The 15,416-nt window shown below is 40.9% G+C and overlaps 1 protein-coding gene across 1 annotated transcript in view; it reads right to left on the reverse strand.

The window, feature by feature from the left end:
* The window catches only part of PAH (phenylalanine hydroxylase), a 72,774-nt gene that overhangs the window by 13,129 nt on the left and 44,229 nt on the right, over window positions 1-15,416 (reverse strand). The window contains exons 5-8 of the mRNA XM_001094859.5: window positions 10,077-10,144; window positions 4,875-5,071; window positions 2,565-2,700; window positions 1,437-1,506 (exon numbers count right to left, since the gene is read on the reverse strand). Coding sequence (XP_001094859.1) covers window positions 1,437-1,506; window positions 2,565-2,700; window positions 4,875-5,071; window positions 10,077-10,144 — 471 coding nt within the window. The remainder of the gene's footprint in view (window positions 1-1,436; window positions 1,507-2,564; window positions 2,701-4,874; window positions 5,072-10,076; window positions 10,145-15,416) is intronic.

A 15,416-nucleotide genomic window follows, 5' to 3' on the forward strand; every position in this document is an offset into this window, starting at 1 on the left:
CCAAAAGTCCAACAATCTTTGAACTCCATAATTCCTCAAACCTCACATAAAAGTAATTTTTCCTTTTGTTTAGAGAGGCTGCATCTTACAAGTACAGTTTTCCCTCACTTAGCAAGCAATAAATTCCAGTTTTTTGTTTGTTTGTTTCAAATATTTACTGGTAGCTTCCTTATTTGACCGTGGGAATGTTTATTTCTTTCAGCTAAGGGAAAATGCCCATTAAATTCACACATGATCCCATTATTCTGAAATCCCAATACTTGGCTCAGCATTTGCTCATAGGTCATTCCATTTGATCCTCATGCTTCTTTGTGAGGAAGCTGGCTGGTGCAGAGGGCTTTTGACTGATCCACATTTATTAAAAAGGAGGCACAGGGTGGCTGATAATGTAAACCCAGGTCATACAACTGGTTAGTGGCAAGGTTGGAGCCTTGGTACATCAGAACACCATTCAACCTTCTCATGATCCCAGCTACCAAACCATGGTTTTAGGCTGCCTCTCAGTGCCTGGAGAGAATTAGTAGAATTATTTTACTCAGCCCAAAACTTTCTTTTTTGGCCAGGTGTGGTGACTCTTGCCTGTAATCTTCTCACTTTGGGAGGCTGAGGTGGGAGGATTGAGGTCAAGAGTTTGAGGTCAGCCTGGGCAACATAGTGAGACTCTGTCTCTACAAAAATTTAAAAATTCAGCCAGGCATGAAAGCATGTGCTTGTAGTCCCAGTCACTCAGGAGGCTGAGGTGGGAGGACTGCTTGAGCCCAGAAGACTGAGGCTGCAGTGAACCATGATTACTCCACTGCACTCTAATCCAGCCTGGGTGACAGAGTGAGACCCTGCCATAAAAATAAAAAAATTTTTTTAAAAAAAGCTTTTTTTTTTTTTGAGCTTGTTAACCACTGTGAAAGATGAATGAAATTCTAGGTTGCAGGGTTGCAGCTTTGATGATGGTGATAAGATATTCAGCTCATTTTTATTTCTTTGTTAACTGTAAGTCAGGGTTTCAGCATTGAATTCTTGGTAATGTCATCTCACTTAATTCAAGCATATACACAAATAACTGCCTGACAAGGCAGAAAGTTACAATGGCCCTGAAAAGGTGAGGGGAATGCACTAAGAGATTGGAAGAAGGTGAGGTAGTTCCTGCATGGGCATCAGGGAGGCTTTCATGCATGAAAGGCTCTAGCAGGAAAAATGAGATTAGTACATTGAAGAACACACATATGATTCAGAGGATGAGTGATGCACCAACCCCATGCTTGATCTCTGAAATGGGTATTTAGCTTCCCAGAACCACTCACCCATTTCAGGTGGGATCATAGAACTGTACCTGGTTTCCACTCTTGCAGAGGGCATGAGGGCCCCTCCCTGGGCTCAACTCATTTGAGAAATTCAGGTCACAGACCTATAATTAGAAGGCTAAAAAATCCATTCCTTACCTGGGAAAACTGGGCAAAGCTGCGATCTGAAAACAAGGGCACATGTCCCAACAGCTCATGGCAGATGTCACTGAAAGACAGAAAGCACAGAGAGCTTGGAGGGGAGGAGGTTTAAGCCAAGCCAGACTCAGTCTTTCCATGTGAGGAATGGGTAGAAAGAATGGAAATAACTCTTTTAGGCTTATAATCTCTCTCCCAGGAAAAACTGATATGCAGAGGTTGGGATCAGAAAAGGTAAGGTAAAAGATAAAAAGAAGAAAAGGAAGGAAAAATAAGAGACAGGTACAGGGCAGGGCACAGCAGCCAAGGGTCTTAGGAGTATGCCCAGTGGGGTACAGGGCAGAAGAGCTAATATTTCTGTGGACATGCTCCCATATACCTAAGCAAGCTATGAGTCATGAACACTTCTCATCCTGTCTTCTCCCTGGTATTGACTTCCCTGGGCAGATACAATATGCTCAGCTATTCCACTGGGAACTAAAACAAAAACAGTGCTGCTCTTCTCTTAGTCTGGAGGTGGACAGCAGTGAGGGAAGAAAACCTACCTTTACTTAATATTTTATGTGCTATGTCCATTTGGAACAGGTCTTTTTGGATTTGTAGCAATGAACTTTATGGGCAAGGAAAAATAATTTTGGATGTTCTACTGAATTTTTTATAAGTTGCATAAGTTTTATCAGACTAAGGGGATAACTAAACACCCAAGTAAGAAGCATAATGGCTGCCATTCTCTCCCTCTACCCAATACACAATCTAGGCAAAGAAAGATAAGAGTAATCTAGATGTATACTTAGGAGGTATTGAGATAGCTTGGCTGCCACTTGTTCCTGTTCTCATTTGCAATTTCATAGCTTTGACTTTGGAACTTGATTGGGATCTCTCATTCTCACTGCCAAGGGAGTTCTGAGTTATTGGATCACAGGATGCCCAAATCTCTAATCAGTCTGGTCTATCTACTTGGATGGAGAAAATCTCCAGAATAGATGAGTTGTTTTTAGTACTATCAGCAAACAGTCTAGACAACTAGTCCTATGGACCAGCCAGTAATGAACCCAAATCTCATTCTTGCAGCAGGAAAGGATGGTGCTCATTGTGCCTGGCAACTAGTAGCTGGAGGACAGTACTCACGGTTCGGGGGTGTACATGGGCTTGGATCCATGTCTGATGTACTGTGTGCAGTGGAAGACTCGGAAGGCCAGGCCACCCAAGAAATCCCGAGAGGAAAGCAGGCCAGCCACAGGTCGGAGGCGGAAACCAGTGCAAGCTGGGATGCAAAGAAGAAAGAAAACTCAAAGCTCTTCACCACTGAGCCAGAAGTACTAAGAGACCTTCAGGTAGTGGAGTAGCACACATAATTGCCCAGGGACATAGGCTTTGATGCTAGGCAAATTTGGCTTCAGATGTCTGCCTCGCTGCTTTCTAGCTAGGTGATCTGATCAAGTAAATTCACATTTCTGAGCCTCAGTTTCCTCATCTGCATAATGTAGACAGATACCTCTTAGAGATGTTTGAAGAATAAAAAGAGCTAATGAATATAAAGTACTTAGCACAGAGTCTAGCACATTGGAAACATGCGATAAATTTAGCTTTCATTACCATTTGTTAGGGTGGAACAATTATTCCCTACTTCTCCTGCTTCTAGAGTGAAAAGGGAATTTGTACCTCATTTCCCAGAAGGTAAGAGTATGGATAGAGTGCTTCCAGCTTCTGTCCTGCACCCCACACAGTCCACCCCATGAGTAGCAGTGACCTGTCTGACTGGAGCATTTGGGAAGAAAATATGAATATTATCAATTTAACTCTTTCTGTACTGCTCTTTCTCTTTTGATTGCTCACAGAGGACCTCATTCCAGTCTGCTCTTGGCCATGCAATGGACTGTGCTGCATGAATTGCCAGGTAAGTTTACCTAATTAAGGGGGTAAAATATTAGCAAGTCCATTTGTGTGCACATCTATATCACATTCTCTAAATCGCTCAATTTTAAAGTTGACCTCTGATCACCATCTCTATGGTTACTGTATCTGTCTCTCAATTTGTTCCAAACTTTAAAGGATAAGGACAATGACAGTGATAATGGTAATAATAGCTAACACTATATATTACCTACTGTATGTAAGACACTCTTTTAAGCTACTTTATGTGTGCTACTAATCCCCACAATAGCCCTATGAAGTAGACACTCTTATTATGCCCACTTTACAGATGGGAAAGCTGAGACAGAGATAGGTTAAAGGTTTCATTCAAGGTCACAGCCATAGGTAGTCTAGCTTCAAAGTCTGTTCTCTTAATTACTATTATATAGCTTCCCAACTGCTAGTATTACTGTTTTATTACTCTTATTATTGGCCATGGCAATGGGAGTAATTAGCTAAAGAAGTCTTTGAGATCTCCTTGCCTCTTGCCCCCTGTTCTCTATGTCTTCAGGCTGAAGCACACTCTGCTTGGACCCTTACTCCACTCTTTATCTAAGAAGCAAAGACTTTCTAATGGAAGGGACCCAAAAGGTCATCTAGCTCACCCCCGATCTGTCCTGGCTACAACTTCCCTTCCTGCCAAGTAATTTCCCTGGCTCATTGTCCCCAGATTGGCTCATCTCTGCACAGCTCTGATATATAGAAACTTTTGTAACCTGTAGTCTGTCTCCCTACTTTTGCTTATTCTACCTGGCACACAGTAGGTGTTCAATATGTGTTAGTTCATTGTTTTGTTTTTGCTAAATTAACATCCTCTTAGCAGAAAGAATAACACCTATTTCCCCTGAACATATACTGTATGGAGAGGCCTGCGACTCAATGTATTTACCTATTGAGCTACTCAGGTTTCAATTCAGTCCAAATTCACTGAATACCTGCTGTGTATGCAAGACTGTGCTGAGTGTTTTCATATGCAGCATCTTACTTCATTCTCGTAATTTCCCTATGGGAAAAGCTAAAGCGTTGATACAGTGTCCATTTGACAGATGACAAAACTGAGGCAGGTTTACTCAGCTGGAGGGTGTCAAAGGCAGGATTCATACCAGATGCACAGACTCAGAGCTCAGGGCTCTTGGCACCATCCCCAAAAATAGCACATTTCTTACACAAACACACACTCCTAACTCATAACACAGCAGGAGCTACAGGGAAAAAACAAAAAACAAAAAACTCAGTGAAACAGCTTGGGCTTTAAGTGTGAAAGAAAATACTTTTCAGGGACATGTACACAGCAAAATCCACAGCCTCAGGTGTTTGATTGAATGAAAGTGGATAAACACAGTAGAGACTGGAGGGAAGGTAGAGCACAGTGAAACTGAGTTCTTCCTGGAGGAATCAACCTGCATGCATTTCTACAATCACATGCTTTCATACTCGCCTCCACATACGTCTTCCCCTTCCCTCTCCTCTGCTTCAATCCTGCCCCCACTTTCTGCAGGGTCATTGACCCTCATGTGGACCTACTCTGCAGAAATTGAGAAACGTCTTCCAGCTGGGGAATGTTATCTTCACGGAAGCCACAGTACTTTTCAAGAAGTGGAAAAATGTGATTGTACTCGTAGCAAGCATGGGTTTTATACAAGGACTTCAGAGTCTTGAACACTGTACCCCAGGTTTTCTTTTCTTCCTCTGTGTATTCCACTCGAGGAATGGGCTGCCCACTAGAATACAGACAAAAATAGGTGTCTCAAGCAGGGCAAGGGCACAGCAGAATGCAGGTTAGGTTAGCAGAGGGAGTCGGAGGCCAGAACCTGTGAGCTGCCATCACTTGCTCCAGTGAATTTCATACATTATTTGAAAGAGAAAAATTACACATCTTGATACAGGAAACATTACTGTTTTGATTTCCCACATGAAATTGGCTAAGCAATGGTTAACCACTTTGATTAAGCAATGATACAGGCTGCATTGAGGATTTGCTCTCACTTTCAGGAAATCACTTGGTTTTTCTACTCTTCCAATTCTCTAACTGCTTACCTAGGGTGGAAATTCACTTACCTGCATGGGCCAGTCAGGTATCACAAAGGTGTAAAGTTTCAGAAATAAGGCAATAAGGAGAATGGTGGCCAGCTGGAGAATGCATTGCCTTTCTAAACCAGGGCATCTAAGTCCAGTTAAAGCAAAATAGTGTATTTTTATGGTGTTAACTAAAGCAATTATACCAGTGGGCTGAACTGGATTTAATATGTAGGCCACGAATCTGAGATCCCCTTTGTTTGGTAGGCATGCACTTATTGGGTTTGATATTTCTTCTCCTGTGAAGTTATAAAGGTATTTAAATACAGGCTAAGTAAGATTCCACATTGTATACAGATATCAAAACATCATGTTGTACACCATAAATATACACAATTTTTATTTGTCAATTAAAAAAACTAAATAAATAAATAAGTTCTAGATCAAGGATAATAAATATTGGAACAAAGGAGAGAAAATTTTATAAATCCATGCTAAGGTATAAAATGCCTTACACCTTCTCTACACTGAGCTTGTTCAAGTACATATGCCAGGCCCCACAGATTCTGAATCTCTTGGGGAAGGGAAGGCTCACGTATCTGGAGTCTAGTAAGCTCCCCACGTGACTCTGATGCAAACTATAGTTTAAAAGTCATTCGTTGTAAAAGTCCTTTTGAAAACCACCTGGGAAGGAGCTGTGTTCTGAACAGCACAAACAGATGAAAACCAAACAAAGCCTGACTTCAAAGACCAGTGACTCTTCCCTAGGCTGCAGGCCTATTTCTCTAACAGGAACACAGAGTCTGGGACAAAGTGAGACTGCTTATCTCAGAATTATGGATCATGATTAGGCTCCAGATTAGGTCTTTCTTGCCCTTTCAGAATTGTACCTCATCTAAACGCATTAGAGCACAGTCTTCGTTATTGTCTACAGATGAGTGACAGGGATTAGGCAAAAAGATAGCATTTTGCTTAAGTATTGAAAGCCAGACAAGTTCAGAAGGTCTTGTGGTAACCAGCAGTGATGGTGAAAAAAAAAAAAAAATCAGGTAAGCTCTTGCCCAAGAACGTGCCATTATCAAGACTAAGAACTGATACAGGAGACGAATAGACTTTGGAAACAGACAGAGACTGTTCAATCCTTGGCCCTGCCATTACCTAGCTGTATCAGCTCAGGCAATTCAGCAAAAATCTCTAAGCCTTAATCTGCAGCTGCTACATGGGCTAAACATAAGTAACTATTTAAATTTAAGTCTAATACTATGTATAAAGTACCTAGTATTAGTACTGACAAATCCTAACAATTGGATAATTGATCATTACCATTATTACTGATTCTAATTTTAAAAGAAAGGCATCTGTTATTCCTGGCACAAATTTCAAGAGATGGTAACATCCTGAGCACCAAGATGTTCTGCTGGTTGACACCTGCTGTTCTAGGGACTCAACATCTGTTCCCCATTCATCAGTAAAGCACCTTTCTGCCCTCTCAGTCTGTGAGGTTCGGGTGAGGAGAGACTCCATTCCTACCTTCAGAAGTGGGCATGTGACCAGGCTAAGCAAATTGAAATCCCTCATTCCCCTGCATTGTGCCTGGCTGACAGATGGGCCTATGTCCTAATCAGAGTCAGTGGACTCAATGCTAGAACTGTGATTGACCTTGTTGGAAATAGACAGGACCTCTAACTGAGTTGAGGTATCAGCCTAGAGGTGCTAGGTTCCCTCTCCAAGAGAAATGAGGCCAAAGTCTGAAAGCAAGGCCAAAGCAAAGGACACTAGAGTCAGAGAGGCAAATAATGAGACACTGAATCCTGGACCTGCCTGAGCCTAAACGACCCCCCTTAAACTCTTCATTTATAGTATCCAGTAGAGCTTTCCTTTATGTTTGAGTTGTTTTGCAGCTGAAAAATATAAGCTCCTATGATCCATTTTATCTATTCCTAGATAAAACTTAAAAGCCCAACCTCCACTCCAGTAATATCATCAAAACCTGCTGTAGCAGTCTTCCATATGGTTCTAGACACAATTCCTGGCTCTGCCTCCAATTCACCATTTTGAATCTTTACTCTTATATGGTCTCTTGGATTAATTCATTCGTTCAACAAATGTTAATTGAGCACTGTGACAAAACAGTCAATTACCCCTGCCCTCATGAAGTCCACATTTCCAGTAGAGGGAGACAGAAAGCCAACACAACTCCATTAGATGGTGAGAAATGCTACAGAGGAAAAAAAGGACAAAGGTATAAAGAGTTTCAGAATGGGTTTTCACTTTTACATAGGGTGTAGAGAGGGGCATGGCTGAGAAGGTGACATCTAAATGAAAACCTGAGGAGATGAGGCCTTGGTGCTTCACTCTGGAGTCTTCCATTTAGCTTGAACATAACTATTTGAGATTCTGATTCCACTTTTCTGCAGGTTAATCTGGTTAGCACCAGTCCCTGAAGTCTAAAGCAGTGACAGCTGTATCCCCTTCATGCAGGTATTGGGGCTGCTCATCCCAAGCTTGATAGCAGTGGCTCAGCACTCCCTGCTTTCCTGGGAAAAGCAGGAGAATCTCAACTCTAACTCTGCTGCTTCCTAACTGAGTGAGACCTTGGTCAATTGTTAAAAAGCAAATCACAAACGAAAGCACAAAAATGTTAAAAATGTGACACTAAACAGACCATGTAAAGGACACAGGTTGACAAAATGAGGGTAGAAACAGAAAGGTAGAGTGTTGCCTTGTTTGACCTCAGTTGGAGATATACACCTCAGTAGAATCAAATTTTTTCTCCTGCTCTGTGCAAGTCTGGAAATGACTGTGAAAGTGTACAATTTTGGGGTCACAAATACACTTAAGTAGGCAAATTCACAAAGTAGAATCTGCAAAAAAAAAAAAAAAAAAAAAAAAAAGGATGAACTATATCAGACCCTGAAGTAAGACTATTTACTATTTTGAGACTAATAGACTCTAGTAAGACTAGAGACTATTTTGAAGAAGAAAGACATAGTAAAAACAGCATCAAAAGCTTAAATGACATGAGATAAAGTAAGATCTGAAATAGGCTTTGAATTTTTTAAAAGGCGAACCCTTAACTAGCTACACGACCTTTGGCACATCAGTTAATCATCTGGGATTCATCTATAAAACGTGAGAAATTGACTAAAAAATTTTAACGTACTTCTGAGAGTCCAGCCATCTATAGATGATTTTCAATAACCAATGTAAATGATTAACATGCAGGATTGTGAGGTGATTCACCAATTTCACTCTTCTTCATAAGGTTTCACATTTCTATGAGAAGGAGGTTGAGGAGGATCTGTCTTCGCTCTCCCCAAGTCCCAGCAACCCAGAAGTAAGTGAATGTACTTTCTAAGCACCTCCTCCTTGATTATATGAAGTGCAGTTTCTAGACTCTAGGAGTCCCCAGACACTCAGAAGAGTGGCTAAAAATACCCTTAGAATTCAACAAACCTGAGTTTAAAACCTGATTATGTCACATACTAGATACATGATGTTGGCAACTTACTGAACCTTTGTAAGCTTTGATTTCCCCATCTGAAAAATGAGAAGTTATTATTATTAAGGCTGAACAAAATGATATATACAAAGCATGTACCAAAGCCCCCAGACACATAGCAAGAAGATAACAAGTATGATCTGTTATTGCTGACTATCTGAAGGACTCTTGCCTGCACCCGCTTTGATGGTGTCCACCTGACTGTGCTGGGGCAAAGGTGGGGTCAGGAGAGGGAGGTCACCATCTTCTGTGAATCCTGCTCAGCAGGATCCAAGGCCCAGATGGGCTTAGATCTGACCAAAGACAGCACATTTTTTAATCCTTCCACTACCAAAAGTCATTCAGAAAAAAACTTTCCCTCTCTTTTTCTGGAGGTTTTTCCATGTTGAAAGTAACTTTGTATTCAGTATAGAAAGGCCCATCATCTTCTCCATCTCCCTGAGATTCTATCAAAGCTGTCAAAGTACTATGCCATGAGCATTCTGGACAACTTTTACGTTTCTTCTTGTGTATGTCTTTTCTTAATCCCTTAACTCAATAACGGCACTTGTCAAAACAATGTTTCCCATGGTGGCATTTCTGTAGTTCCTTAAGACTCAAAAGAGCAAAGCTGTTTTCTTCTCAAACATGTTTGATACTTGCATTTTCTTTTGGCTACAATAGGGTAGGAGAGGAACACAGAACCTCAGACAGAAACAAAACAAAACAAAAAAAATCCTAAAATTGTCCTTCACAGCTGGGTCAGACCAGATAAAAGTAGAAAGCTGAAGTTTGGCTGGCCTGAAATCTTGAATGATTCATTATTTCAGTAAAGCAGCCAGCTCCTTCTTGAATGTAAATGATTCTCTTTCCTTCTTCCCTGTTTAATGTGCAGAAGACCGGAGGCTGTTTTATTCAGGACTGAGGCCTTTTCTAATTACTGCAGACACCACTGAGTAATTAGACAACAAAGCTTGGGAGAGAGCAGGGCCCCAGCACAGTGGGTAATTTTGTTTTGTCTAGCAGCAATCGTTTTTTATCGTATGTTATTAAAGGGAGGGTTTAAACACACCCCCACACACATACACGCACGCACGTGAACACATGCACACACAGAAGGCAGGACTCTTCAAGCTGGTATTTTCCATTCTCAACTGGGTGAGGGCAAGGGAGAAACAGGCTAGGGGTGTGTTTTTCTCTCTTCCCTGCAACAAGCAAGGCAGACTTACTGGCGGTAATTGTAGGCAGTGTCAGCAAACTGCTTCCGTCTTGCACGGTACACAGGATCTTTAAAACCCTAGGAGAAAAGAGACACCTGATTTTCAAGGCTTCATAGAAAGAGGTCTGGTACCTTTGTGAATGCTTTGAACGGGGGCTCTTGAGCCATGACAGTGCATGTCTCCTTCCCTTGTTTATACCCTAAAACTAAAGTCTTGGTTAAACTTAGGATAAGCTCTCCTGCCAGATATTGTGAGTGACACCTGGTTAGTAACTCCTTTGATTTAGCATGAGCCTCCTTGCTGTGGATTCCAATGTGCATGCTCCGTTCTTAAAGAAACCTCATCTACAGCATATCTGACTGACACACTTGCTAAATTAGGCAAAGTTCATAGGATGGATGTCTATGATGAAGATATACAATATCCATTTAATTCCTGATTGAGGTATGTGTCTAGCTCTACCTTTTAATTTCTTGATAGAAAAAGGTACATGCTTATTGCTCTTGCAATTTTTAAAAATACGATTTATTAAATATATACTATGTGCCCATCTGTGAGTACTAGGAACTGATTTTACATATAATTCTCACAACAAACTTGCAAGTTCGACGAGTATGATTATCCTGTTCTTTCCAGAATAAATGGTGGTTCGGAGAAGTGGAGCCATAGTGGAGGTGAGGCTAGGATTTAGATCACCATCAGTAATTGTCAGCCTTTACAACCTGGCAGGGGCCTAGCTAACTGAGAGTCTGTCTCAGGACCTAAAAAGGATGATAATGGCTTCTCCTCTGAAGCTGACTCACAGGCAGCCTTTTCCCAGTGATTTGTAAGCTCATTTCTTTTCACTCATTTCTGAGTGAAAAGAGGCTAAGTGTGTCTTTGAGTGTTTGGGGTGGAAGTGGGATTCCAACTGATTGAAAGACAATTTTCCAAAAAAAGTTGATTGCAGTCTAAATTTCAGTAAGACAAGAGACTGATGTCATTGCTGTAGAACTCTGCTGTGGTTCTTCCAAGCCTTTCCCAGTAAGCCATGCCATCCACCACTTTAGCTCACAATTTCTCTGCTCCACTCTCCCTCCAAACCAAGGCAGTAGTGAATTCAAAACAAAAGCTTATATCACAGAGTGTAATGTTTAAAGGAGCTTTTAAAAAGAGAAATATTCCCTGATTTTTAGATATTGTTTTTTGTTTTGGTTGCTTGATTGGTTGAATTTTTATTTTGGCAGAGTTTCTCTCTCTCTCTCTCTCTCTCTCTCTCTCTCTCTCTCTCTCTCTGATATATATATATATCAGGGCCTACCAGTAATTGTAAAGACACAGAGGGCAATGTAATATAATGTAATTTCTTCTGAGAATCTGCAGCATTGATTTTGGCACACAGAAAAAACTACAGACACTTGTTGGAAGAAAGGAAGGGAGGAAGGGAGGGAGGAAAGGAGTTAATTAGTTTATTTCCTGGAATATATTTTGAAAAATAGAAATATCCAAATGTTTCACACTTGAAAAGTGAAGTAAAACTACTACACATTTTTTTTTCACTCCAAAGCTAAATCCCAGATAAATAATGTGATTACTCTGTTTAGAAAAGATTTTATGACGCGGTTATTACAAAGTATAACTCTTCCTTTCCCTAGAGCACTGAATGGTTTTTAATCATTAATTACAGATTAGAAAGCTTAGGAATCTGAGGACTTAAAACTACTGTTGTGCCTCATTTCTACTCGGTGAAGATAAGTTGGTTTGAGATGATGTGGTTAAAAACAAAAAAAACAAAAAAAAAACAAAAAAAACTGGGCAGCATGATTTACTTTCCAAGCATCAATAACACACCATTTTAGAAACCTGTCTACTGGACTAATCAAAGAACATTTATTTGTCCACATCTCCATACTTGGGGCTCAAAATAAAAATGTAATATTGGTCAGTCATTAAGGTTTGATTGTTACAGTCATTCTCACTTGCCATTCTTATTGAATAGTTAGTAATGAATAGCCTTCTTCAGGCCCTAAGGATAATAGGTAGACTTCTGACCCTGTAAGGCACCTTGGAGAAAGGTCCATTTCTATATTTTGGTGTCGAATTGAAGAATATAAAGCCCATGGAGCCGTTTGCCTAAAGGCCCTAAACTACAGAACTAGCACCTCCATTTGGATTTTGTGGCCCTGCCTAGGCTGGCAAGCTGAGATTTGAGCACTGAAGTAGGAAGCCAGGAAGAAAAGAGAATTCCTTCAATCCATGGATTTCCACTTCATCATGCTGCTTCTAGGAATGAGATGTCCATGAACAATTCTTACCCCCATTTGCCTTTATTGTTTATCTTTCATGTACCTTGCCTAGGTGGTTTAAAGATTTTCCACTTGTGAAAATAAAAGCTAATGTAATACTGTATATCCAGTTGATATTATCAGTTATGTCATATATCAATTAGGTCAGAGGAAATATGTAAGTATATAAATGAAATGACTAAAGAAATACACCAAACTCTAACAAATGTTACCTCCAGGTAGTGGGAAAAATAAGTAACACTAACAGTTGTATTCTTGAAAACTATTTATGCTTTTCAAGTTTTCTAATGTGAGAATGGGTTTCTTTTAGAATAAGAAAAAAAGAAAATAGTATTAAATATTCATCTCAAATCATTTTAGTGAAGTAGCAGGAGATTCACATGAGAATGTGAGAATGGGTTTCTTTTAGAATAAGAAATAAAGAAAATAGTATCAACATCCATCTCAAATCATGTTAGTGAAGTAGCAGGAGATTCACACACTGGTATACAGGAACACACACACAGATAAAGCACTATACAGATCTTCCATGTGGGAAGGCTTCTAACCATGACCCTTTCCAGCTCCTGGTTTCTAAGAAGTTCATTATCAGCCTGCAAGGGGCCCCCACCAACCAGGTTGCAAGGAGTTTTGCTTTCTCAGTTACCAGTGGTCAGACATCTCTGTGGCCTGAAGCCCAGCCTCTTGGGGATTTGGCCTCGCATCCCTTGGGCTACCAGATGATCACAGGGCCTCTGTAGCTGTCCATGTGGAGTACATTCTGAATCAAATCACAGTTGGTGATGACTGATCACCCTGTCTCAATTTAGACTAATAGCAGCAATTTCAGTAGCACTGCATGTAATTTATTTATAATCACCCTGTCTCAATTAAACTAATAGCGGCAATTTTGGTTGCACTGCATGTAACCAAATATGTTTTGACAGGAAAATATATTGTTGGTGAAGGAGTGGTGAAGGGGAGGGAGAGGGGATAGGAAAAGACGGGAGAAAGTCGAGAGAGTTCTACAGGACGCAAGTCATGACATCAACTGGAGTCTGCATGTATTCAGAGGTATAATTTGTGTGTGTGTCGGTTTAGCGGAGAGGGTAACTACATATATGGAAAAGTGTTGAGTACTCTTGTAGACAGATATTTATCCCATCATTTCCTAATATCATAGTTAAGGTTAAACCTCAGAAGTGCTCTCTTTAGGCTAGTGAGAACACGGGTTTTAAAGTCAGAAAAGCTGTGTTGGAATACTAATTCATTTATTCATTAGGAGCATGGCCTGGGGGCGGCCAGGTTATCTCTCAGCCTTAGTTTCCTCATCAGTAAAATGAGACTGTCAATCCTACCTGCTTCACAGTGTTGTATAGTTTAAGTCAGGTAATGTCAGCAGCACATTAAGTAAAATTCGGAGCACATCGTAGGCGCTCAAAGAATGATGCATTTGTGCAAAATGGCGGGAAATCCAAAGACAGAGAAGTCTGGCTCAGAACATAAAAAAGATATACTCTGGAATGGGTCAGTGATCCCCACCAGCCACATGGGGCTGTTAAACCAACATCTACAGAATTCTTACCTTGCTGTGTATATTGGCTAGGCCAATAACAAGAGGCATTTTGCATTTTCCATAACGTTTCATGACAACTGGGGGAAGGATGGAACACAGAAGACAAAAGGTTCAAACTAACTGGCATTTATTAAGTAGCTGCCATTCCCATCCTAGAGATACTGGTCAAGGAGGACTTGCAAACAGTAGACTAGGGGACTACCGACTGTTCCTAATTCCTTTGCTCACCCTACAATTGGCCAAGAAGCCTATTTTGGAAAAATGTATGTACCTAGTTGCCCAAGCCCATAAGCTAGGAGTTATTGTTTTACTTCCCCCTTTTCTCTTCCTTCATATCCAGCAACCAATTTCTGCCCATTCTACCATTCAAACATCTGAGTCTGTCCTTCCAACTTCATTCTCACTGCTGCACCTGCATTCGACCACCACCATTTCTTGCCTGACTATTGTAGCTGCTGTGTAAGTGGCCTCTCAACCCCGCCACTTCAGCCCAAATTAGATTTATAAAGCTCAAGTCTGGTGAGGCCACTCACCTCCTCAAAAGTCCTTCAATGGCTTCTCATTGCTGTTAGACTATTGTCCAAAATATTTAGCATGGTCCACAAGGCTTTACATGATCCAGCTCTGTCTATGTGTCCAGCCCTGTGCTGACTTACTCTGGCCTTCCTAGGATGCTCCAGAGTAGGACCCTCTTCCCCACTTGTTTAGACCAATAAGTCACTACCTGTTCTTTCTGTCTTCCTGGATTTTTCCAAAATTTATTGGTTTCCCTCAGTGTGCTGTATATTTCTCTTTTCAGATGGTCTCACATGTGTTAATAATGATTAAACTCAGGAAACTCTCTTACATATCACTGGATTTTTGGGGCATAGCACATTCAGCATACCCCCAAGCAGAAGCTGTTGAAAATATTATGCAAAACAGGCCAGGTGTGGTGGTTCATGCCTGTAATCCCAGCACTTTGGGAGGCCAAGGTGGGCAGATCACCTGAGGTCAGGAGTTCGAAACAAGCCTGGCCAACATAGTGAAATCCTGTCTCTACTAAAAATACAAAATTAGCCAGGCGTGGTGGCGCATGCCTGCATTCCCAGCTACTCGGGAGGCTGAGGCAGGAGAACTGATTGAACCTGGGAGGCAGAGGTTGCAGTGAGCCAAGATCGTGCCACTGCACTCCAGCCTGGGTGACAAGAGCAAAACTCCGTCTCAAAACAACAAACAAACAAACAAACAAAAATATATATATATGCAAAACCTAGGAAAAAGGGCAAACAAATTACTGTGTGCCTTTTAAATGTCATATGAGATCATTGTCTCACAAGCTCACTCTGTGCTCTAAGGGGACATATATTTACTACTTATAAAGTTACAACCACTTCAAAGTAGATACTGGCTTCCTAGAAGACCAATAAGTTGTAAAATATTCATTTGATGATCAAATTGTAAGTTGTTTCTGTCTAGTAGAAAGGATAAGACACATGATTATGGCTTTATTGCCTTATGGAACATTAA

Source organism: Macaca mulatta, chromosome 11 (genome assembly GCF_049350105.2).
Source record: "Macaca mulatta isolate MMU2019108-1 chromosome 11, T2T-MMU8v2.0, whole genome shotgun sequence".
Taxonomy (NCBI): Eukaryota; Metazoa; Chordata; class Mammalia; order Primates; family Cercopithecidae; genus Macaca; species Macaca mulatta.